Genomic DNA, 25385 nt, shown 5'->3' on the forward strand with positions numbered 1-25385 from the left:
GACAAACTTTGCTTCTGTGCCTCTGCTTATCAGTAATCTTATTTTAAATACTTAAACATGTAGAGACAATTTTGATTGCAAGAAACCATCTGGGTAGCTGCAAACATGATTAGATACTAGAAGAGTAAATTCTAAACATTTTTCAGGATATGCATGTGGTTATGGATATCTGATGCAAAAAAAATTATAAATAAAAAAAGATAAATCAGAAAATAACTTTCAAATACGTGATGGAAAATGAGTGGCTGCAGTAAGAGACCATTGTGCATCCCACTAGATGGAGCTACGGGCTAGAAATCTGGTCAAATATTTCACTAATCCCAGTGGTGCAGGAAAACCACTGAACAGCAGTCAAGTTCATTTGCCTCTTTCCTAATGCACACGCAAAACCTGAGCCGTTGTCCTGAGGCATTTATGCCTCACAGTAGTATCTATGTAAAGCACAGACATAAAGATGTGCTGTGCTAGCTGTTGTTGCAAGGACATCATCGGTAAGCTCCAAGTAGCTAGCTAGAAACCAAGCAAAAATATTAATGGTTTAGCATATTAAGAGACCACAATAACAAACAACAGGAACAAAGAGAATCAACCAGCTCTGTAAATTATGCAACCACTTGTTTTGAAATAAAAAGGCAGATGAAAAATAACTTCTGTTTTAAACACAATTTCCTGGCTTTGGGGCTTTAGCTTAATTTTTGCTAGTTGGGTGCAGCAGCAGAGAAGGTAGGTGATTTTTTAATTCATTTCTGCTGAGAGCTGTATGTCACCCCACTACGCACTACACAGGAGATGTTCTACAAAATACAATACCACTTCAACAGGAAGCTGAAACATTAATCAACATCAGTAAGATGAACTTCCAGTGCAAATATACTACAAAGCAACTCTGCAAGATCATTCTACTTTGCATCTTTCATGCTAGAAAGTATTGCAGACCTTCAGCGCTTGGCACCGTAATATCTTGGCAGATTTTCAGACGTGGGTGATTTACCACAGCGTCGGAACAAGTAAATCAGTAATGAGGTGTTCAGTCATGTCAAGGGTCAATACACTGTATGGCTGTGTAAATTTATAGTGATCCAGAGGAGTAAGGGCAGGCACTGGCGCTCGGGAATACAGAGGCTCCCCAAATTGGGATAAACTGGCTGAAATAGAACTGAAACACAGCTGGAGGGAGAAAGAACACTGTCAGGGATCCAGGTCTAGAGGATTTCTTGCTGTAATTGTGTGGAATAATAAACTGCCAGCTATGCAGTTGAAGAGTTTTACTAAGAAGCAGTTTCCAAAAGAAGAGCGTGTTTAGGAATGACAGTCACCAAAAGTTGTCTATAGCCCTTGCATTTATTCTCTGAGATACATATTTCAACAGAGGAAAGGAAAGGCTGCTTAGCCTATTGTTTACGCAATGAATAATTACACTGTAATTAAATGTAGTTGATTGTTCTCCTTCACAGTAAGACAATCCCATTCACTACCCAAGCTTGAAGAGCACCCATAAATACATGCATAAAGATTAGTCTCTATGTTAGAGGAATGCCCAATATCCTAGTCAAAACCAGGTCCTATCATACACACACTGGCACTCAAGATTGTGAATAAAACAGCCTGTTTGAAAGAGCTTAAGGCCAGATCTACAACAGTTACAAACAACCCGATATCTGAACTAGAACGGTATAGGATCTGTGATCCACAATATGACCGTTTCTATAGTGGGCAAACAGATTTCAGGCATTGGTGAAGTTGTAATTAAAACAATAAGGAAAATGTATTAACATCTGGAAGACAGGCAATCTGCGATTGCCAATATGACAAATTCGAGCCAGCCATGCTAAGAAAAACAGATGCACAACAGCGCAAATACAAGCACATACTGAAAAATAAGTGTTTTGGTTTATGATGATAAAAAGGAGACCATCAGGACATCCTTTCAGGCAGATGTGCTGTTCAAAGAAAAACACTCCACAGGGGGAAGTAAAATGAATCACTCACAAGAAGTACTGTTGAATTCTTTTAATAACACTAGGAAAATATCATAGTATTAAAATCCTGCACGGGATCCTCAAAAGGTTATTTTGGTTGGGATTTCTTTGTGTTTATAAACCAAACTTTTTTTCCCCCCAATTGTGTTTTCTTTTAAACCAACTACTCCTTTACAATGGTATTTCCAGTTAAAACACAGCTAACCTATAAATACCTGAATACCACAACACACATTGTGTGCGTGGGTTTTGTTTAAATCTTAGCGGAAATAATGGTAAATCTATTCAACACAGGGAAGCAAACGTCGATTTGTTAAGCGGGGAATGTAACAGCCAGTAAAGAATACATTGCATACATAATACAGAAGGAAAAAAATTATCATCTGGAGTATGTGAAATTACACTGATTTTGCACCTTAAACCTATTAGAAGTTACTCTGTTGGCCAATACTAATCCACTGAACAAGCAGAATGTTGGTCAGAAGTCTAACGTTTCCTGTACCAGCACAGAGAGAATATAAGCAGTCCAATGCTGTTAAAAGAAAACATGAAATCCAGCTCATGTTTCTGGTTAGGGATCGATTTCTTCAGGAACTACTGTTAACATAACATCTTCGTTGCCCCTGCGTACAACCATGTTCAACGTACTGTCCTTTTTAATAATGTCACTGACATCACTGGCTGAACTTATCGACTGTCCATTGATGCTTATAATCACATCGTTGTCCTTCAGGCCACCACTGAAAATACAAAGCAGCAATGTATTATTATAGTTGCCATTTTATTGTCTTTACAATATTGTTTTAAAAAAAAAGATTGCTGGATTTTTCCTATTTCCCACCCAACGGCAGTTGCACAGAGACACAGCGGGCATGGAAAAAGCAATCAGAATTTATGAAGCGGTGAAGATTACAATACAATGCAGAAACCTCAGAAATCGGATGGAGGTACAAGCTTGATGAATCCCATATTTCACTGCCTTCAAAGGAATTCACTATTGCAAATAGCGCAGTAATTCTGCAATAAGGATCCTAGATGCTGATTAGGTAGAAGAGATAGAGGCATATTTTTCTTTTAAAATAATTGCAACAAGGCACTTGTTTTGGAGAGGAAATTTTCTAAGCTTTTATTCACGTATACATAGCAAAGCAATTTGAGTGGCATTTTGTATTAACGCATGAGGAATTTTGGTCCCGGATCCATGCTGTTCTCCATACACAGGTTGACAGCCACTTCACCTTACCTTTATGCTTTAAACCCGAGCAGAATAACAGACGCAGCGATCTAGCCCAGTCACCAAAAACGCATGCGTGTCCTTCCACTCGTCTGCCCGCCCGTAGCCCCCAGAATCCCTTCTCCTGACCTCAGCACCATACGCAAACCAAAACCAAAACCCTCCCGACTCAAAGCAGGACAGGGCAGAACCTGAGCCAGCACGGCACGGCTCCCCTGCCCGGGGCCGCGGGTCTCTCCCCGAGCTGGCTGAGACTGCTGCCGGGACCAAGAAACGGGGTGGTGAGGGATACCATCGACCACAACATCTTGCCCGGTCTTGCACAACGATCTGGCTCCAAGTTATGGAAATATTAACCAAGTAACCAGATCAGACATGATTCAGCCCTTCAGCATAATCCTTCTTCACAAAACCACAGAGCAGTCATCGGCCTCTTCCGCCCGCAGAAAACGCCTTACATGAGTGTCTCCTGCAAGCAGGATGCCTTGGCCAACGTTTGCGACAAATCTGGTTGCCTACCGAAGGCATGGCTTAAAACATTTCCATGGGAGAAACCATTCCAGATTATCTCGGTCTCTCAGGCAGCCTCTCCTCTCAACTCATACCCAGGAGAAGATCTCGCTGCAGAACTGCTCTGATCCCCTACCAGCACGGCTACACAACGCGCATTGGAAAGGAAATCAGCAGAACGGGGAAACCCACTGGCAAGGGAACTTGAGTAGGGGAGACACAGCAAACATGGGCTGCATTCTAATTGCCAGGCCGGCCTTTGGATGAAGCATCCTTATTTGAGTTTGCCTTCAAGTTATGAGGCTACACTGCCTCGCATTTCTTCTACCTCTCTAATGCCCTTCTCCCACTCTCTGCGATTCTCCATACTCCTGTAATGATTTTTCTGCACCTTCAGATTGGGCCTGCATGCCACGGCAGTAAGTCCAGTCCCACACTGGAGCAGCCACATTATTCCTACGCTAACTGCAATTTCATTTCACATCACAGACATACACCACTATTCTGCACGAACAGCGCTGCCAACAAGAATTAGCTACAAAACGCAGCAATAATTTAGAGAGCGTGCTAGACAGCTAACACTGTGTATCTTACAGTGGCATCCAGACTGCAACAAATAAGCCATCATCCAACCATCCTTGCAGTCTTCTGAAGAGACAACATACGCTTGCTCCAAGCAGCTTTCTGCCTACGTGCCTTTGGTGCTACATACGCCTCTCTGTTGCCACAAAGATTTACTCTTCTCTTAAATGATCTCTAGTTTCAGAAAATGAATAAAGTTTCCCATTTCCTATCCTGGACTACTGAGCGGTTTCATATCAAACAAACTCTGAAAGGAAAGTGTCTCCAGCAAGAGCCAGCCAGACCAGTGCCAGTGACCACAGACCAGATGCCGTACTTCAGCCAGGCATCTCGTGAAGCGTGGTACCAACCAGCAGCTGAGCTTCTGAGCAAATACCGAATAATACGAAGAAAAAGATCAGTTGTCCAAAACCAAAAGCTCCTCTCAACAACGTGACTCCTCCCAAAGCTCCCACATGGAAGAGTATCTCCCGCCAAGAGAGGATTTCTCCCCCAGTGGAGACACGCCAGGAGAGCTGGTGGGTTTGCCCAACATTGAGGTGCTTGGGCCGAGGTGGACACGTCTTCACAAGGTGGACGCAAAGCTTCTCCCTCGCTCTCCTACAGGAGTGACCGGCAGGGCCATGGGGAGCGTGCACAAGCAAACGTCTTTATTCAGCACTGGCATCGGTACAACAGACGTCTTGGAAGCAATTGCTGAGAAAAATGAAAATTGAGTTTTCACGCCCACTGAATCCTTGCCCTTTCAGCTGGGAACGCTGACAGGGCTTCGTTGCAATACCCTGATACGTTCGCAATATTGTCCATCGGGGACCGGACTAAAACCACAAACCGATTTCCAGCAGACAACCTAATAGCTATCAGATGGTTGTAATTTTGTTAATTTAGCATAATCAAGATAGCGAGTTAAGCAGGGAACATTCTCTATCATTACCCCCTTAAATCAGTGGCAGTGGTTTTGAGAAAAAAGTACTTCAACTTACGCTTCAGCTGGTGTTTCTGGAATTACTTCAATAACATAGGCCCCAGAGACAACATCAGGAAAGTCTTTATGGCGATCCTTCAGCTCTCTAGCTTTGCTGGAAAACGAAGAAACAGCAACAAAAATATTTTGACAAGATGGGAAAAAAAAAATCGCGCATTTTCACTTAGTTAAGTCACTTAACATTCACTAGCTGAGGTATTTTATACAAGTTGATGTGACAGTTCACAATTCATTTTAACCCTTACAAGTATTTCAAGAATTATTACACTTTTTGCATTCATACAGCTTTTTAATGCCTATTTCTGGTAAAGGCAATCATTTCAATAGATACTGGGGATCAGAGTTAAAACATTTCAAAACTTGGCCATTACTTTAGAACTAGCAGATCCTGAACACCTAAAAAAAGCCCCTTCTGGTTTCAATGCTTTGTTATTACACCCGTGATCCTGCACGTGGGAGAACTGGTTATTTCTATGGGACATAGTATTACCTGCTCATGTGTCTTTTCAGGTTTGAGTATGAATAAGCAAGTCCACACAAAAGCTTCATTTTACATTAAGTGAATTGTTTAATGAAAATAATTTTATAGAAATGGAAATACGCACGTAGCTGCTGTAATTCTTGAAAACATACGGTCCTGTTTTCTCCTTGACCCACACGACAGCACGGGACAGAAGATAACAACAGTAATAGAGCCCCAGGACAAATTAACAATTGCTAGCTATTCTCTTCTGAAGCATTAAGGAAAAGAAAAAGCCAGGGAGTTGTTTAAAAACTAGCTCATACAAGAGTCTACAGGAGAGTTCAACCATGTAGCAGATGCAGAGAAAAAGGTAGCAAAAACGGGCTGTGAGTTGTCACCAGCACCTACAGAGGCACTCGCTGCTGGTTCAAACCTCCTGGTTCTTTCTGCAGATCATGAGCTTGATCCAAACGCATGCAGTGACCACGCTTCGGGAAGGTGAGGAACCACTGCTTTTACTTACCTGGGAGTCAGGGACATCATTCGTATGCCAATGTATTTCTTTTTGGTTATAGCTTTTCCTACAAAAAGGAAAACAGGTCTCAATCAATTGCTTTTACCAAAAGAGCCTCAAAGGCTGTTGACTTTCTGGTTTATTACTACTTTCATGTTTTCCTCCTTCAAAGTGGTGAAGTACAGTACCTTTAGCTTGTCTATCATGGGATTCAGTTAGGAACTTTTTTATTTTATCCGATGGGATAGCAAACGAGATCCCTGCTGTAACTTTTAATGTATTAATTCCAATGACTTCACCATCCTGGAGAAGCAAGAAATTGTTATTAGCAACTGTGAAACATCTCAAAGAGAAATGGATGATTTCTTCCAAGCAATCACAAAGAGAAATTCACATAACACACTCTGTAGCTGGTTTTCAATTTTCTAAATGGTCTCTTTAAGTCTAGCTTTTTGAGTCTATTGATAAACAACTCTTCTACGGTTTTGGAAAACGGATGTGGATATTCATCTTGCCACTAGCAGAAGAGCGATCAGAGTTGGGCAGCTCTCCTGCTTGCAGCAGATGAGCAGCACATTCTACAGTCAATTTTGGTCTGTTTATTTCAGCAGGCACCTCAGGAAGTATGGCGCCGACTGGTTCTGAGCAAATACTGCATAATAATATAAAGAAAAACGACAGTTCACCAAAATCAAAGATTTGCTGGTAATGTGACTCCAAGAGAAAGTTTCAGATAAAACACCTCTGCTGTCACCTGACGATTCAAGCAATTCTGAAATCTCAGCGCCTTCCTTCCCTGATTTATCCCCTATTAAAAACTATCCAACTACAATTTTTTTAAAACGGAGGTTACTGGTGCTGAAATTGTACTGCAAGTCGGGTGAAAAAAAAATTGCCGAATCTCCAAGGCAGAAACTCTGAGTCGTTCTTTCTTCCAATTTGTGCCGTCCCTCATTGAGGACCACTGCCGCTCCTCTGCTCGACCCCATGTGCCCCCACCCGAGAGCTCCCACACAGCAGTTAGGTTTTGCAACCTGCTTCTGTTGGTCTCTCTTGGGCTTATCCACAGCTGCTGCAAGGTCAGCTCTGACTGCATCCTACAATATCAGCAAATAAGCCCTAATACCATAATAAATATGTGGGTTTTTCAACCCCCTCAGTGTGATTCGAAATAAAGGGGTAGGTATGTTTTTGAACCACTAAGCTGAGTTTCAGTACGCAAAAAAAAATATTGACGGCTGCACGGTATACAGCGAAGGCAAACGCCTCAACTTTATATTGTGCTTTTTACTTACTGCAAGGCATGGGCAAAAAAAATTAGGCATTACACTTGCTCGAAACTATGCAAACCGTAAACATCTTAAATACTGAAATCCAAGCATATCTTACGATTTGCCAACATAAACACAGACAAGTGATTCGTAAGAACTATGTGAATTTTGTGTAGTCAGCCAGATATCGAAAGCTCTGAATCACACTTCTGGTGTGGGGTTTTGTTTGCTTGTTGGTTTGGGTGGGGTTTTTTGTTTTGTTTTTAAAATAAAAAGTAAAAAGTAATAAGCTTGACACTAAGCAAACTTAAAGCAACTCTTACCAGATTTACTAGGGGTCCTCCGGAGTTTCCATACTGAAAATAAACATATGGCAAGAACATGTTTTAATATCTACCTCTTAATTCATGGCAAGCACAACATAAAAGAAATTTTTGAAATATTTCTGTAGTAATTTTTTCATTGTCTATTAAATACGTGCAATAGAACAGTCTTAACATCTAAACCCATTAACTACCCTTAATATCACCCCTTTTAGCTGAGCTTTGCAAATGCTTAGTCCTTCTTCTCTTGCCAGAGTAAGCTCAGAAAGCCAAGGTTTTTCTTTTGTTTTAATAGTACCACACTAGCAACTTAGAAGATTTTAGCACAGCTCTGGGAGCTGTTAGTGAAGATTTCTTACAAGGCCAACTGTAGAAGTACAAAACCTATTGTTTTGCCTTAAAGCAGAAACAAACTCGAATCCTTAAACTAAGCTTGGCTTCTTTTTTAGAAAACATGATGGATTTCGAAAAGATATTTATTTGCCAGAGAATATTGCCTCCTCCCTTGTAATTCGTAAGAATTTTGAAGTGAAGGCAGATATTGTACTTGGGGTAGTTCCTTGGGGGATTTTTAAACAACAATCAAGTGCTGCGGCAACGCAGATGTCCATATTTACATGGATAAGAGAAAAGCTAACTATGTTCACTGTTCTTCAGAATTTTCAGAGTAACTATTAATGAAATCTAAGAGCTGAAGGGGACAAGGCTCAGAGCGGGACATACGTTGATGATGGCATCGGTCTGAATATAGTCCATATCGGAGTTGCGGAGCCCCAGCTCCTTCCCTCCACGCTGAGTGGTACTAACGATCCCCGTAGTCACTGTGTTTTGAAGCGAAAATGGACTTCCAATCGCGACCACGAATTCTCCTGGCCTCAAGTCTGCAGACTGACCAAGCAGAAGAACTGGCAATTTACCCTACAAATAAAAATAAAATAAATTAAAAAAAAAAAAAAAATCAAACGTTGTTAAGACACTTCTACATCCATAGAACAAATTCAACAGAAACATGAATACATTAATAGAGCAGAGGAAAAAAAGAGAGGCTTTTATCCCTTGGGGATTTTGCTTGCTCTGTTTCCTTTCAGTATTTCATGTGGCTCTGTACAGAAACATCTCAATGAACTTCTCCTCTAAAGAATGGGCTCTTTAGACTGTAGTACTTTTTCCACAACAGGTATCCATTAATCAAAAACAATTAAAAGACCAAAGGAATATTTATGCTCTGCTGTACAAAGCAAACATCTGATGATACTAGGAATGAGTTGTTTCCAACTGCTTCTTGAAATAATTAGCCAACAGCTGCTGAAATAAAAATAATATATTAAGAGTGAACACTAAAGACTCATGAAAGCAACAGCCAAAGTGTATCAAACATACATATGTATAGTTAAAAGCCTTTTATATTCTCAAAAGACACCAGCTAATGTTTCATCTTACTTTTTTTTTTCAATAGAGTATCCTTCTAAATAATTATATTGCCTCCTACATACACTGATGTCTTCTAAAAGTGTTAGGATTTAAAGACTTTATGGGATTTTTCTGTTATGACAGTAGGGGATACCATTATAGTTTCCTTTCAAGATCTTATCTCTAAACATATTAACTATCACATTATTGAAGACATTCCCACTAAGACACAAAACATTCTTAAAAACCAGCATCAATAGAGATCACTGCAATTTACAGCAATTAAAAAAAAAAAAAGAAGAGGGAAGGTTGGATCCACACACCCTTGCCAATGCAATGGATCAAGGGAACCGAGTATGGTTTCTCCAAGATATGTTGTATCTGCACAGGCACCGAACTGGCTGGATAACAGATGATTCAACTGGACCAATAACCTCCCCGCCGCAGCAATCCGAAAACAGCCGGGAAGTTCTTAAGGTCTGCTACTCACCAAGTAATTAAGGGTGTTCTGAAACAGATCATATTTCAAATAAATACTTTGCCTTTATTTATCACCTGCCTGCAAAATACGCATTGAGCTCCGCTTCTTTGCTTCGTATTTTTAAAAATCAGTCTTTACCCTGCCAGTGGTGTTACAAATTTTCTAATCCTCTTATGTTTAACCGTTGTCCAAATGATCCTGACCCTCTCCAGGTATTTAATCATGTCACTAGACTATTTCTATTAGCATCAACAGACCTGGACATGTATAAATTCAGGTTTCAACTTAAGGATTTGGAGGATTAGGACATTACCCAACCCTAAATTAAAACAGAGGAAGTCTCAAGGGATGTATCTTTTGTTTGGCAAACCTAACTTTAACACAGCTTTCCTCCAAGCTTGCCCCACTTCAAAAATTCTTTCTTTTGCTCAACAAACCCAGCCCCAAAAGGAAAAAGGCATTAGTGTAAACTTTCAGAACAGGCCAGTGATTCTAGATGCAGCAGAAGCCCCACCTAGAGATTCACTTAAACCAATTTCCAAGGACTGGGTAACATAGTCACTTTATTAAAAATCAGGGTACCTTCAAGGTATTCTTGAGCTGTGTACCTAAAATGGAGGTACAAATTGCCTTAATACTCCTTGTTGTAATTCATTCCTTCCAGAAAATTTGTAAAGGTGCCTTTTTCATCCCATACCTGTTCCAAAGCACACAGATTTATGCACCTCTACTTGACGGTATCCAAAAGGTATATACTGTGTGTTCACGCAGCAAAGAAACAAGGTAATATTTAGTATGCCCTGATTATTTGTACATATTCCCAAGTTAGTGATAACTTTGCTTCAGAAGTTAGTAAGAGCTGAATCATTATTAAATTTTGGCAAAAAAGGGAAATACTACGTGTTTAAATTTGAAATCAAGAGCTAGCTCTTTAGGGGTCTTTTGTCATCAGCTGTTTGAAAGCCTGTATCGATAAGTCACCCTTAGGGACAAAAATCCAGTAACATAAACTAACCCAAATGCCCATCACTTTGTATTTTTTCACCTACAGTTTTCTTTCAAATGTCCTAGGAGATATGCAGTGTCTATAAAGTAGAAAGTAAAAAAATAAAGGCATCGGTCATCACTATATGCTGCTGCAAATACAGAAGTTACGGTTTTAATATTTTACAAGCCTGGTCCTGTGTATCCTTTATCCAACTTTGTTACAATTCCACCAGCAAAATTTTACTCAGATGAACAGATTGTTTCGATAAAACCCATTGCCAAATCTCAGACAGGATAAGATGCTCAATGGAAACTTATCTTTCAGTCTCCAGACAGCAAGAAAATAATTAACCAACTGCTTGTTAAACAGAATCAGTTGAAAGAGCAACAGAATAGGCAATGCAGTAAGGAGAAAAACATTTCCCTTTCTAATTATCTTTCAGAGGAAAATTTTCACAACCAGCAATGCCCTAATAACTACTAAATAATAACTATCCCTGGTCCCTATCAGTGCCACAGCCATAGATAAACCTTAATTCTGGGAAGGATCGAACGGTGATACCCAGTTTCCCCATCGCGTTTGCAGCGCAGCAGACAAGCAGCAACATCCCAAGGCAACGCTGCTGAGCGGTTCATCACCTCAGACCGCAGCCCTGACTCCAAGGGACCTCTCCAGTACAGCGGGGAAGAGGCAGCTACGATTAGCTGTGCTGGGAAGCACGCAGTATATGCAACACAAACAGCCCCATATGGGTATTGTTTGGATAGAGGGAGCACGCTGGCCCTTCCTTCTCTCGCCAGATGCTATTAAGCTTACGTAGCACGTGTTTTCAAGATGTTGTTGGTCAAGAAGCGCATCTCTTTTTGGCACTGCTTTTCCTTATTTAAAAAAAAAACACAACCAAAACACGACAAAAAGTGGCTTTTGTTTGTATCCCAGTGCACTTAAAACGGATACTTCATAGAGAAAGAGGACATGTATCAGAAATGAAACATGGACAAGCAAAAGAAAACAGAATTATTTTTTTTCCCCATTAATAGAAAAAAAAAGACTGGTCGTGTACAAAGTTAAAGATTTATACAACGTTCCTGAGTTATAAAAACAGTCACGAAGCCAAAATCGCATTTGGCAGCAGAAAGAAAATACATGAACAATCTCTGACTAATACAATTACTTTTGATTGTGCTGAGTTTTCAAGCCTATGCCTATAGTAGCTAGGCTTCAGTTCAAAGTCTAACGCCGTATGGATTGGCTGTGGGTCACCCATGTGATTCAACATGCCTTCTGGAAAGAGTCTGGCTAACCTTCCTTTTCCTAGGAACAAGAATCAATTGCTAAAATTGCCTTGTTCTGCACATATTATGAAACATAGCTTTGGAAAATGTGTTCTCTGTTCCTTATGATTTTGCAGTGTGGTGCAGAGCACACTAACGGCACTGCATGTAAACACTCTCGTTAGTGCCTCTGCAAGTAAATGCCATGAAGAATTGGTCATGATGAGTATACGCATTGTAGTGGCTTTAAATTTGGGGTTTTCTCTCTAAAAAAGCTTAAAAATAACATTGCCACATTCAGAACTAAGCTTTCCATTATCAAAAAAACCCAAGTATTTATTTAAATTGTAGAGGTGGTTGTCAAGTGAAATCAGTATAAAACCAATCAAAATCCCTGGGCATCAAGTGATCAAGTGGGATGTATGTCCTTCTGCAGTCCACAAGAGGAGCACTGGAAATGCAGGGCAAGCACTTACAGCAGCGTTGTAACCTGAATCGTATCAGAACACCTTGCCTGTGTCCTCACACCCTTCCACTGGCAAGCTCTTGCCTAGGATGTTAAGCCAGTCCTTGTAAACTAAGCTTAAGTGCTTGGGTCTAGGGCCCTTAATAACTATACTTAATAAAATGGGCGTTCTTCAATTTTTACATAACATCTGATGGTCATCAGGACGATGTAACTACTGTCACATCTCATGATTCTCTTCGGTTAACTATAGATTTGCCACAACGGTTAATTAAAATCCCAGGCAAACGAGCATGCCTTGCAGCACAATGAACGGGGAGCCAGAAACACCCAGCACCTAACCCCAGCTTTCCCAGTGACTCACTGCATGACCTTGGGCAACACATAACATCTTTTCTTTCCCTCCGATTTTCATTTGATGAAGCCTCAGGGCTCTGCTGGGATCTGTGTTTACTCAATAAAACAAATCTGCAAGCAGGCATTCTGCAAGTACACAGAAATAGGACTAAACATGCAAAACCATAAGTGGCACATGACTCACTGTTTACACCCAGCCAGAGAAGGAGCCATTAATTAGCGCTAATATTTTAAGCCTTTCTCATCCCAAAGAGCTTCAGACATTTTTATACATGGATTTGACTCAAACCCTGGATAAACATCACTCCCACGAAATAGAGCGCTGCACACCACCACAAGAAACAGCTTCATCCAACAGTAAAATGCAGCTATCGTTGCACGAGAGAGCAGGACAAGTATAGAAGAAAAGCATCACCAGCTGGGAGCTGGATGTTCATCTGATGTACATTACCGGCGTAGCTCGAGTCAGGTAAAATAAGCAGAGCCTGGACAAATCAGCTCTGAAACTAGAAGAGGCAGGCAGCATGCAACCAGCAGCAGGCATGGCCAGCGCCGGAGAGAAATAAAAACCAAGAGACAGACGGCCATAACCAGTAAGTGTTTCAGCTGGAACTTTTTCATCCATGAAACAAGTGAATCTGTCTCTATGTTGGCACAGAAAGCAAGTAAATCCCTTCTCCGCACTGTAATCCCCTTCGTTTGTGGAAGGAAGATCACGAATATGCAGGAAGCAGTTTGCAGTCCAATCATTCTTCTGATGAAGAGGAGACAAATGTTCTGTTTCGAGTTCAATTTGTGTTAAATAGCGACAGATTTCCTTCATACTTTTTATTTTTAGGTGGAAAAGAAACAGATGCTTTTATAGTACGCTAATTCAGCTGTAAGAACTCTGGCAAGACATGTAACTTCCCTAGGAATTGCATTTCTGTTCTCATTAATGAAACTATTTAACTTTCAGAATACGTTATGGCAAAATAAAAACGCAGGCCATGAGCATACAAAAATGTAGAGTATCATCTACAATCTAAAACTGCTTGACAAAACGCCAAAGAAAATTAAAAACCCAAGCTGAACGCATTACAAGCCTCCAAAAGTATTTCATCTATAGTTAGAAAAACAAAACTGACTCTCCTTATCTAAATATGGAGCATGGGAAGCTTGCAGAAAAAAAGAAAAAAGGATGAAGTGTTGTTTTGCTATGTCACCACGATTTCAATTACCTGGCAAGATACTGCTGTTCTCCTTTAAAATAAAATAAAATACCCTGGTGCTGGCAGACCCACCCTGGAGGTGTGTGAGCATTTTGCTGCGTGGGGAGCTGGACCAGCGCATCGTCCCCACAGCGAGGGCTACCAGGAGATGAGGATGGCAGGAAACGACTGCTGCCTAAACTGATGAGTAAACAGGAGTTAACATCCAAGCTTTTTACAAGCTATTTCATTTCTATGGGTCCTGAAGACTTCTGGAACCAATATGTGGGCTTCCTCAGGCTCTCAAGAGGAAGCAACGCAATATCCAGTGACAGATTTCAAAGTAAAATAGCATTTTAGAAAAGCCACTTACATCTGGAATTCAAGTAGTTTGGTTTTTCAAAATGTGGGCTATTAAAATATTGATACACAAACAGGAAAGTTTGCTTTCCTGCTTCCTCCAGTTTGTACACACAGGGGAAAAAAAGCAAATCCCCTCTGACCACAAAGATACAGACGCTGCATTGCCTCACGAAACCACCGAAGGAATGAGGGCAGAAGGTCTTGTTGATTTAAAAGCGTCAAACTAAGTGGTTATTACTAGGATGCAAGGAAAACCTTAAGCAAAAGGGTGAAATACCACCGCAAATTAGAGACTGGTCACAAACCCACTACTGCTGTACCATGTAGATGCCAAATCCTGCCTGGGATACACAAGGCAGTAACTGGTCACGCTGAGGAACAAAAATCTTCAGACCCTGGCATGCCTTCTGTGACATAGGTGCTATTTCAGAGTCGGTGAGAAATGTCTCATGGCTGGTTTTTAAGCATGTAGGACGAAGATACACCTCAAAATAAAGCCGTTCACCATGCTCCCCCCTCTTCTGTATGCACTGTCAAAACATAGGCACCTGCCACAGAGATCATCTCTGCAGGCAGAGTCCAATTTCCAGGGGTGAAAGGGGTCTCCAGGCAAAACCCACCTCCATCTTCCACTATTTTTGGCTTCCAGCTCGATTTGGGTGAGGGCACAGGGCTCTTTTATAATTCTGCCCTCCATTAACCCCGACATTGTCCATTAAACCACCCTAAAATTTTCTTTCCTCCTCCTGGTGTTTTCAGCAGCTGCATCACACTTTCTCATTTAACAAGGTAGTTACTTGTCTCGAGATGAATTTCACAAGCAAGCTCTGCCAGCTAAAAAGTATCTGCTAGCTTTGGAGTGTTGTGCAATACTTTTGATGGATTTCAGGCTCACTGCAGTATCGCGCGTGCCACACAGGGTGGATTATTTCACCAGCCTCTGCCTATGCTGCCAAAGTCCAAATTTTTCTAGGGAAGTTTTATAAATTTTGCATGTTCATATCCAAATTGTCTGCAACTGCGCTGTTTCTTTCTAGTATTGCCGTCTCCTCAAAGCTGTTTCCATTTGGAAGGATAGTTATATTGCATTCACGTTTACCACACTTGACTCCAGTCTTACTTCCTACTTTCAACACTTCAGCAAACTGTTGTGTCTCACTACGGACGCAAGAAACACAGTTTCTCTCCTTTACAGACTGTAAAATTAAGCGTATTTTAGGATTAGAAGAACAACTCCAAGATTTCTGTTCCTCATTGACTGCAACATGTTTTTCCATGGAGAAGAATTTAATCAGGGAAACAGTTCATCCTTACTGGTGCCTAGATTTTACCACCCTCTTTCATTTCCTATTGCACTCAGCAAAGCTAAATTAGTTCTAGTAATGTCTTTGGCCAGATGTTCACACCTTAAAGAAAAACAGCATGCAAGCTGCTGCAAAATCTTAACAGTTTTAGGAATACCAGCTGACAGCCTAAACTCGTACTTCAAGCCCAGCTCTGTTCCTAACCACAGAGGCATTCTTCAGCCTTCAGATCCTGCCTTAACATGCCACACAAAAACAGAAGAAAAAAAAATTTCTGCATCTTTGATATCACCTTCAAATAATTTATTCAAAAGGAAGAACTTCACCTCTTACTTCAGAAAAATTCTTAGGGATGGTTTTCATGCTATACCCAGATTTTTAAAGGGTTATTTGTACCGCCAAATTGACTTCTTTAGTCATCAAATACATTTCAACTTCAACAAGTTACTACCTCTGTGATTTTAAAAAGCCTTTTATGAATCTGGATGATTGCAAGGCATTTCAGTACAAAAAGGAAAGCTCAAACACTGTACTTGAATGGATAAATAAAAATGTCACGTGAAAGTTCAGTCTGAAAATCAACTTTTCAGCTGACCGCATTTCCATTTTAACTTTTTGTGAACACTTAAAATTTTGCATTTCTAAGTCTCCAAGTGCAACACATCATCTGTCCTGCAAACCGAGGTGCCTCAGGACTCACCTTGGATTGGCATTTCCCAGTGCCATGTCACTAGAGCTAGCTGGAAAACTGGTCTCCCATCCCCAAAAAACCCCAAGCGATACTTTCCCCAAGTCTTCTCAAAATTATCCTGAGATGCAACAGGCAGGGGCCAGGGGGGAACAACATACGAGGTACTGGGTTGTACAACTGATAGGACACTTACCAAGGGTATGTCAGACCCAAGTTTATATCCATATTCCACCTAATTTAGAGCAGAGATGGGAAATTTGATCTCCTGCTACCCAGACGGATGTGCTAAGCTGACATTATGCGAGGAAGACAGCAGGGGACCTGCTCACCTCCTTCAGCAAGAGCTCAGCCTCGAGGCACTGAGGCACTTCCCAAAGTTTCATTAAAACCAAGACTTTTTCTCACAGACAACTGAATATTATTAACAGGTCAATCCCTCCCCTCTCCCCCTCCAAAAAGAAAAATGTAGCTGATTTGGCTCTAGATAGCTCTAAGACAGAAAAAGTGCTCCTGCCTTAAAGAATTTGCAAGTATACATAAACAAATTACGTTGCAATGCTGATGTGCGATTAGCAAAACAGGGTCACAACCACGTTCAAAAATTAAATTGCTGGAAGAAGAAGATGACTATCATTTAATTACACAGCAGTAATTTTTAAAAAAGAACAGTATCTGCCATCTCGCAAGTCATAACTAGAATCGCCAATTCCAGTCCTGTTTAGCAGTGGTTTCCACTACCAGCAACTCATCTGGCTGCATTCTCTTTTTTCCAAGCTGCTTCCAGTCTTCCATGTTCTCTCTTCCCGCAAGCAGCTTACCAGGGAAATTTTGGAGCCATTTCTTTAGGGTATCAAATAACACAAAACTCTACATCTGCTCTCTTCTTAAATCATCAAAATGATCTGTCACATCAGTTCAATGTCTCCTCTCTTTGACACACCAGCTTCTCTCTTCTCTGAAGCTCACCTTCCTATTGCTTGAAGTCCTTTCCTTCTCACCATCGTTTTCCGGTCTACTTTCCCCACCATGTTGTGCAGAATTCCAATTTTAAATCACTTTTCCAGCTGCCCTTCACTCCCTGCCACATCCTACTCAGCCTAATGCTGTCAGTTCTCATCCTGGGGATCTTTCTCTTTGCTTTGTTATTGCAGATCTGCTTTTGCTTATTTTAAGATAACATTGAGAAAAGAAGCAATTGGTAAATGTGTACATAGGTTACCTCAGGAAAACGGAGGTAAAAACAACATGGCAAAAACCATTCATGTTATCGTCAAGGTTTTCTGCCATGTTGCTGTTAAGAAGCTTTTAAATAAGAAAAAAAGAGAGAGCTTTTAAATGACAAAGGTGGCAAGGGAGCAGCAGGAGCACTTCATATCTTGGGTCATCCAAGAGTTCTGCATTAGATGTCTGGTTTAGTCATGAACTCTGGCACAAACACTTTTGACCTCACTGGGGAATAGGTCTGAACTAAAACAACACTGCAAGATCTACACATTTTTGAGTCATGTGTTTCAAATGAGACATTCTTGCCTGTTAAATTTGGAGGTGATTAACTAATAGTCCAAACAAGGGAAACCAATATGAGCAGCACCCCAAGCAATCACATGCATCTAATTGCATCTCCATCACACAGTATTTCAACACAATATTCCACTTGCGCTACGCTGTCGACGTGCGCAGAACCGCATGACAGCTTTTCTGCTGTTGCAGGAGGCAGAGTGACGCTGACAGCCATATGTTTGAGACGGAGGGAGACTACGGACGGGAAGTTGCATTCCCATTTGTTCAGAAAGCCACTTGCAGTGTAAGAGCATCTTTCCAAGCTGGCTTTAATTTCCAAGTTCAAGATACTTCCTAAGATATTTTCCATTTTAGTATCTACACAAGCGTGGTACTTCAGAGGGACAAACGCATCCTCTAAAAGCAATTTGTGACTTCAGTATAGGCACACAAGAAAGACTAATACGTCCCTCTACCAACCGCAAGGGAACATCCACATTTCTTCTCAGAGGGCGAGTTATATTAGCCAATGCGTGTGTAAACCAGCCAGCAAACCATGTTGTTGGTTTTTATTTTGAGGACTCGTACCAAAGTGCTACATACTTGCTTCCACTACACTGAGAGGTGATAAAATTAACCAGTACCAACCCCAAACTTGGCTTTTGAAAATGTGTATCCACCTAGCTCAAATATTCTCTGTATACTCAGACCACTAAACTACCAGCCTTTCCTTCAAACATGAAAATTAGCAATAGCTTTTGGAAAGGAGGATATTAAATTAAGAGGATTAAAATGTGTCTTACTTTAACGACTCACCTGAGAATCTATTTTAATTAGTGCAATGTCAGCTTTTTCATCAACATCTTTAATTTTAGCTTCATACGTTTCACCATTCTTCAGCTCCACCTTCACGCGGTTTTTGTTGGTGACAACATGGGCATTTGTCACTATCAGTCCGTCTTCTGAGACAATGAACCCTGAACCACTGGCAACAGGAATCTCCCTCTTTGAATAAGGAAGTCTAAAAGACATGGGAAAGAAACATTTATCGCTGCAGAAAGCTGAAAGATCACAAATCACTCCAAATAACACGCAGCCAAAAAGAGTTTGGTGGGTTTTAATGCTTTAGGATATCCGCTGTTACTTACTATGATTAACGAGACAATGCACATGCATTAGTTTAACTTTTTTTTTTTTTTTTTTTTGCCAGAACTCTTAAATTATCTTTAATTCTTAAGCATGACAAATATTTATCATCTCAAAAACCTCTTTGCTATTACATAGCATCAGTCAACGTTTCTGGCACGCTGGCAGCTGTTTTCAAGAATACAAAAATCAAAACTAGGCATCTTGTTTACTTGCGAAATAATTCAATGTGAACCACAGCAGGAGCTATCTTCTCCACCACATCTGCAATAAAGTTGTATTTGTGCCGCAGGCTATTAGGATGTTCTTGGCCTGAAATAGAAACAGAAAACATGTCATGAGCTCTTCAAGTGACAGGAGAAGGGTCATTGCAAAACACCTGAATCAAAAAAAGCCCCGCTCCTCCCTCCGTGAAAAGCATCTTGTACTTGGATCCCTCCGTTACCGCTCTCGCCGCTTTTCTGGGTGGCCTATTTAGCCTGTATGGTCTTCTCAGATCAAACAAACGGGGTCTGTTCCTCTGCCAAAACGGGCCCGCTCGGGATTTTTTCAAGTCTTACGCTGCTGCGTTTGTAAAATCCCGAGGACAACGAGGTCCTGACCCCGGCGTAAGCCTACAGCAGCCGCTGTGGAAGTTTAACTCGGGTACGAGGTTTGCGCAGCCTCTCCCACCGGTGTGCCCGCACGGCTTGAACCACCAGCCTCTGCCCGGCACCTAAAGGTGGACGCACGCTACGTACGCTCTACGCGACCCTACCCAAGGCGTCCTTTCCACTGATGCCACCCGTGGTCCATCAACTCCACTCAGGAGCCAATCCCATGTACTTTGGAGTTAGCGAACCACCCTCAAGGCTATAAAATAGATACGTGCAGGGAAACAATGGGACCACAAAGCTCTGCATTCCTGGGCAGTGCTGTAACACAAAAGCTCGTGGTCACTGAGTATTCAAGGGAGGTCAGTGGGATTTTCAAAAGCAACTGGATACCAAACTCCTATTGTGGCCATCAGAAAACCTGTCTGCACAATCAGATGTCTAAAATTTCTGGAAAAAAACTCACAATTCTGACACGGCTTCCCTTTCTCAAGTAGTTTGGGGGCATTTTTTTTTTTTTCCAAATTGGGAGCAAATAAGCAACTGGAACACCCCAAAGAGTTCTTTTGTATTTCCCTAGAGGAAAGAAACACCCTTTGTTTTCATTAGTCTTCCCATTTTATCTGATGCTTCCATCTCATGTTATAAAAGCAAAAGCCAAATGTGCAATTGACTTTCAGATCAGTATTAATGTGCTGTGCTGCTCCCATCCATCCTTGCCATTTGGCTTCTAAATCCGTCCAGAGATTAAAACAGTAAGCAGCTTGTGGATGCTGTAAGTGCCTGTGATGGTGTAACAGGACGATTGATTTGCAGAATTGTAGGAGATGCAGGACTATCCTATAAAAATATTCCCAACACCGATACCTGAATGACCTTCACTATCTGAAAACCAGACTGGAAAACTATGCAAAGTTTTAAGTACATACTGGAGGCAAAAAGAGATTCAGAGGAACGACTTGGGAACAAAACATTGCTGCTTTTAATACTAATCAGATACCGGTTTGATTCACGGGTGATCAACTGGTTTCAGGTGACTTACCAATGCCAGCTAGCATACACTGCCTTCATGAGAGTGGCGGATGCTCAACCCAAACACTATCTGATCACTCAAGAACATGTTTTATTCCCATTATCCCCTGTGAAGCATCTCAAGGGCTTTTAAATGCAATCAGTCATGAAGAGCAGCTACAGCAGTAACCACATAATCCGCTATGCAGCTTCAGATCACAGTTCAGAGACGTTAATCTGCTTTATGAAGCAGGAATGTTGATCAGGAAACTTGTGTCCTTACCTACTCTTCTCCTCAAAAGCATTCCATGCTTTCTCTGATTTATGCATAAGCTGTTGTCCTTGGACTTTTATGCCAGAAAGGCAAAAGGCCTTGCCAAGTGACAAACATCAATTTACCAAAGGATTTATGTTCTCTTTATTAGAAATATTTGGTATCAAATGAACAATGCCATCGCTATAAAGCTGACAACTGTAACAGGAGTGTTTTGGAAAACTGGTAGGAGAATGGGAACTGCAGCTTGGAAGTATTCCCTCGCATTAAATAGGAGCTTTGACAGATTATCAGATTGGATTAATGCAGTGTTGGGATAAAATGCCACAGGGCACTACTGTATCCATCAATATGCTTTTTGATCACTGCTTATAAAATTATTTCATCTCAGTTACAATGCTGTAGACATTCAAAGGTCACATCCTGCCCTTGAAAAAGAAAGCTCCCACGGATGAGGGAACTGCACAGGAAACACACAGCTTTTTTTTATGCCTTCAATCTTTTTTGCATTTAGCTATTCAAGAAGAGAAAGGATGCCTAAGCTGTACATGGTAAGACTACTAATACTTGATCTCAGAGAGCTGCCTTCACTTTGAGTGGGAGGCTACAAACGCCAAGATTGCAGAAGTGACAGTATTTTGCATATAGTCTCCTTGCGCAGTCCCGAACTAAGCTGCACAGTTAAAAGGTCAAAATTTCATAGTCTGAAAAAGTTAGATAATAAATACTGATTCATGGCATACTGACCTAAAAAGCTTACAACAGCTTGCCACGCCTGTCTATTGCTTATGTATTAGGAATTCTTGCATTGTGTAACACAGTTTTGCAACAGGTCTTGAACAACTGCCCATTTAAATGGAAAACATACCTTTTTAAAGCAAATAAACAAAAGTCAAACTACCATTCAGATGAATTCATTGATGAATGCTAACAAAAAAAAATCCTATCAACTGCTCTTTACCATCATGGGATGACACAAAATCTGAAGGCTATAGTAGAAGTATTAATATGTTGAAAATTTCTCCTATCAAAAAATGAGACCAAAATGGACACGTGTGCACGCACAGCATTTGCCCATTGCGTACATACTTAATGCTCACCGTAGCTAATTGCTCTTTGGGATTACTGAGCAACACACATGGGAGCCGAGAGGTGCACTTATCCTTCCTATAAGCAACTACCACCATGTAAAATTTTATCTTACATTTGAATTACCAGAAGACACAGGCTACTATGTGGAAGCCTAAATTGCCATAAAACCGCCAATACTACAAACCTAATATGAGCAGATGCTCATTCCTCCACCACCATACGGTAGTTTCCAGCCATCACCAGCCACTGTAGAAGACAGCAGTGAAATTCAGAACTTCTCAGGAGATACTTTCCTCTTCTCTCTAACGCACGTATTTCCCACCTGTACTGATAGTTCAGGGTCTTCCACTCTTAAAACTGTATTTTCTACGAATGGGTATCATGCAACATCCTCCAAGTTTCCAGGTTTGAAAAGCTGGAGACTGCAGTGGTTTAGCGGACTGTGCTTGACTATTAAGCAACAAAAAAGCAATAGCTTTAAGTTTTGATTGATGATATGGTTTTGACTATTTAATCCCCAGTACCCGTGTATTCTCATACACGCATCTAACCACAACATTCATCCTGACTAACAGGCACCCCACAAGCAGGTGGCCAGTTCTTTACTTCCGTGCTTAAATTGGTCCCAAAAATGTAGTTTTCTCAGCTCAAGAGTGTTTCTTTGGTTATACTGGTTTGGTATAACCAGTGTTGAATTCATGAGAATAAAGTTTCCCCAATTTTCTGGCCTTTTTCTTTAAACCATACCCTTCTGGAGCTTTGTTCTTAGTAGAGTATTTTCTTTTTTTTTTTTTGTTTTGTATTTGGTGTTGGAGATTTTTGTGGGGGTTTTTCGTTTGTTTTGGTTTGGGTTTTTTTTAAATTTTAAATCATTGAGAGGTGGCCTTGAATAAAGCTCTAGCACCTAAATACCATCAGGCTTCAATGTTCAGATCTTTGCAGACTGTTCCTCTTTCTATTTATATGCTGTGATTATTGTGTTTTGTAATGTTTTTACTGAACTATTGCACAATGCCCTAAATGCCCATGAGCATGGTTAAGAAAACTTTATTAATGACATTATAAAGATGATGGTTGTGAATTCAGTTGATGATCAAAAACTGACTTAAAAAAAACATAAATAGGTTACAGCATGAAAAATTCCTGAGGCAACTAATTCTTCAGGGACTTCAAAGGTGTGCTGGCTGTCAGCCCTTGAATGAAAAGGAAAATCTCTGCCAACTGACATTAAGAGGGCTAGTATCAGTAAACAAACTGCTAGGAGGCAAGACGGAATACCAAGCCATGGAAAAAAAGCACACCCGGCTGTAAACAACTGAAATAATTTAGTTTCACAAAGATGAGCCAAAAAGCATATTAAGATCTAGGTGCTGATTAGGTCATTACTCAAAGTGGCATTGATGCTTTAATGCTTACAACTCATACATGCTGCTTTTGGTAATATTTTGAGCTAAACTGACGAGATGCTTTGGAGATAGAAATCTCATAAAAGTAACCTCTCCCCTTCAGTTGTGAGAACTGTATCTGCTGTTCTGGAAGGTCTTCTCTCAGCGTAGGTCCACCTCTCATGAGAGCAGATCTTCACACAAAGCTTTAGGTACATCTTGGTCAGAAATGGATCTTTTTCCCATCCAGTTTTCTTATGTTTTCCCCCTTTCAAACAAGGGGGTTCTGCTCCCATCCATCGGGACCAGCTCAGCTCCCTGCCCATTCTCCTCTGCTTCCCGACTGCATCCAATGCAGCTAGCCTGGGCTTAAGGCAACTCAACAGTCCTGTGTCTCCTTTCCAGGGTCTGGAGTTAGAACCAACACGGTTATCATCTCATTCAATGGGACTTTTTGTCTTACACACAGGGAGGGGGAAAAAAAGGGACACCCCAGTAAACACCCGCAAGTCTCTCCCTCCCACCCTCACTTGGTGTGACCACCCCAGATATCCTCAAGTCCTAAGTCAAAAAGCTCATATTCAGTCTGGAATCAAGCCTTCGATTTCTTTAAAAACAGCAAGAAACTTTCACTCCCATTAAGATTAAAAAAAAAAAAACCAAACAAACAAAAACCAACTTCCCATGAAACAGTAATCATCCAAGACAGCTGCAACTATCAGTATTTGTAATTTTATAACTGTTAAAGAGGATGCTCCCATGCAAATTGCAGGGAGGGTGGAGCACCACCTCCAGGTTCATCATTAAAGATGCTTCATATTGGAAAAGTGCAACGCCCCTGTCCTTCCAGGGGAACAAAATTAAAATACCCTTTGGGTTTGCTTCATGCTTGTACCTGAGCAGCAGCACGCTCAGCCGGGAGGGCTGTTTCTCCCCTGCCCCGTTCATCAGACCCAGCGTTACCATCTCAACTGGTGGGGTCCCATGGTCTGCTAACATCAGGCTGGTGCCGGCAGAAGAAAATGGGGCTTGGATCCAGGGATCTATGGTTAATCTATCTTTTCCCGTTAACTCCATAATGATCACAAGCGTGTCTATGAAATCCTTGCCCAGTAACACAGAGTACAAGCAGAGCCGACGCAACCTGCTGAAGTTTATGGGCTAACTAAATGTATTAAGCTACCCAGGTTGCTGAAAATAGATAATTGCTTCCTCCTGTACTCACTGCTTAACGTTATATTCAGATACACAATCCCAGGTGCATACGCAGACTAGAGTCTGAAAGAACAGCTTGGGTTTGGGTTTCTCTGCAGAACGAAACCAGAAGGGCTTAAGTACTCACGAAACCTCTGGGCTGGCAGAACCGGTGACTACTAACCCAAACCACAAGACTGTAAAGTTTTACTTGGAAAACTTCCACCCTCCCAAATAAAACTCCAACCGCTGGTGTTTGTACAAACTCCTGTTCATGTCATACAGGAAAACGTTAAAACCTCTGACGCTACTATGGAAACAAAAACTGCAGCAAATGTGCTTAGCTCACACTGAAAATGGTGGTATCAGCAAGCTCCACTGGAGAGACACAAGGAAAAAGTGATGTATGGGGATCTGCTGCCACGCTTCTTTTTTTTTAAATTACATAAAACTGCAAGCCTAAATATTCCGCTTCCTATTCAAGGATAAATTGTGTAATACTCCAAAAAAGGATATTATGCAATGAAAACACTTAAGAAAATAAGAAACATTCTACGTATCATAGATGATTTGCTTAAGAACAACTTTTAGATCAATGGAGGGAATTTTGAGAGGTCTAAACCACAGCATCTTGCTCATAAAGCTATTGCATCAGTTATTTTTTCCCTGTATAATCCAAGGAGAAACTAAACACACTTCACAGATTTCTGAGAAGAAAATCTGTATTACTGTGACATGCCTAAAAGCAAAAATATGTTCATAGCACTAAATAATGGAGAGACTTTGAGCATTTTATTCTACCAAA

General features: G+C 41.0%; 1 protein-coding gene across 1 annotated transcript in view; it reads right to left on the reverse strand.

Moving 5' to 3' along the window:
- Positions 1–1995: 1995 nt before the first annotated feature.
- HTRA1 (HtrA serine peptidase 1) overlaps positions 1996–25385 on the reverse strand; it is a 34490-nt gene continuing 11100 nt past the window's right edge. Inside the window, 9 exon segments of the mRNA XM_030030591.2 lie at positions 1996–2719; positions 5289–5384; positions 5896–5937; positions 6277–6334; positions 6456–6570; positions 7862–7894; positions 8585–8779; positions 18702–18906; positions 19244–19343. Of these exon segments, the coding sequence (XP_029886451.1) occupies positions 2551–2719; positions 5289–5384; positions 5896–5937; positions 6277–6334; positions 6456–6570; positions 7862–7894; positions 8585–8779; positions 18702–18906; positions 19244–19343 (1013 nt within the window). The 3' untranslated portion in view covers positions 1996–2550.

The sequence above is a fragment of the Aquila chrysaetos genome, chromosome 11 (assembly GCF_900496995.4).
Source record: "Aquila chrysaetos chrysaetos chromosome 11, bAquChr1.4, whole genome shotgun sequence".
NCBI classification, from domain to species: Eukaryota; Metazoa; Chordata; class Aves; order Accipitriformes; family Accipitridae; genus Aquila; species Aquila chrysaetos.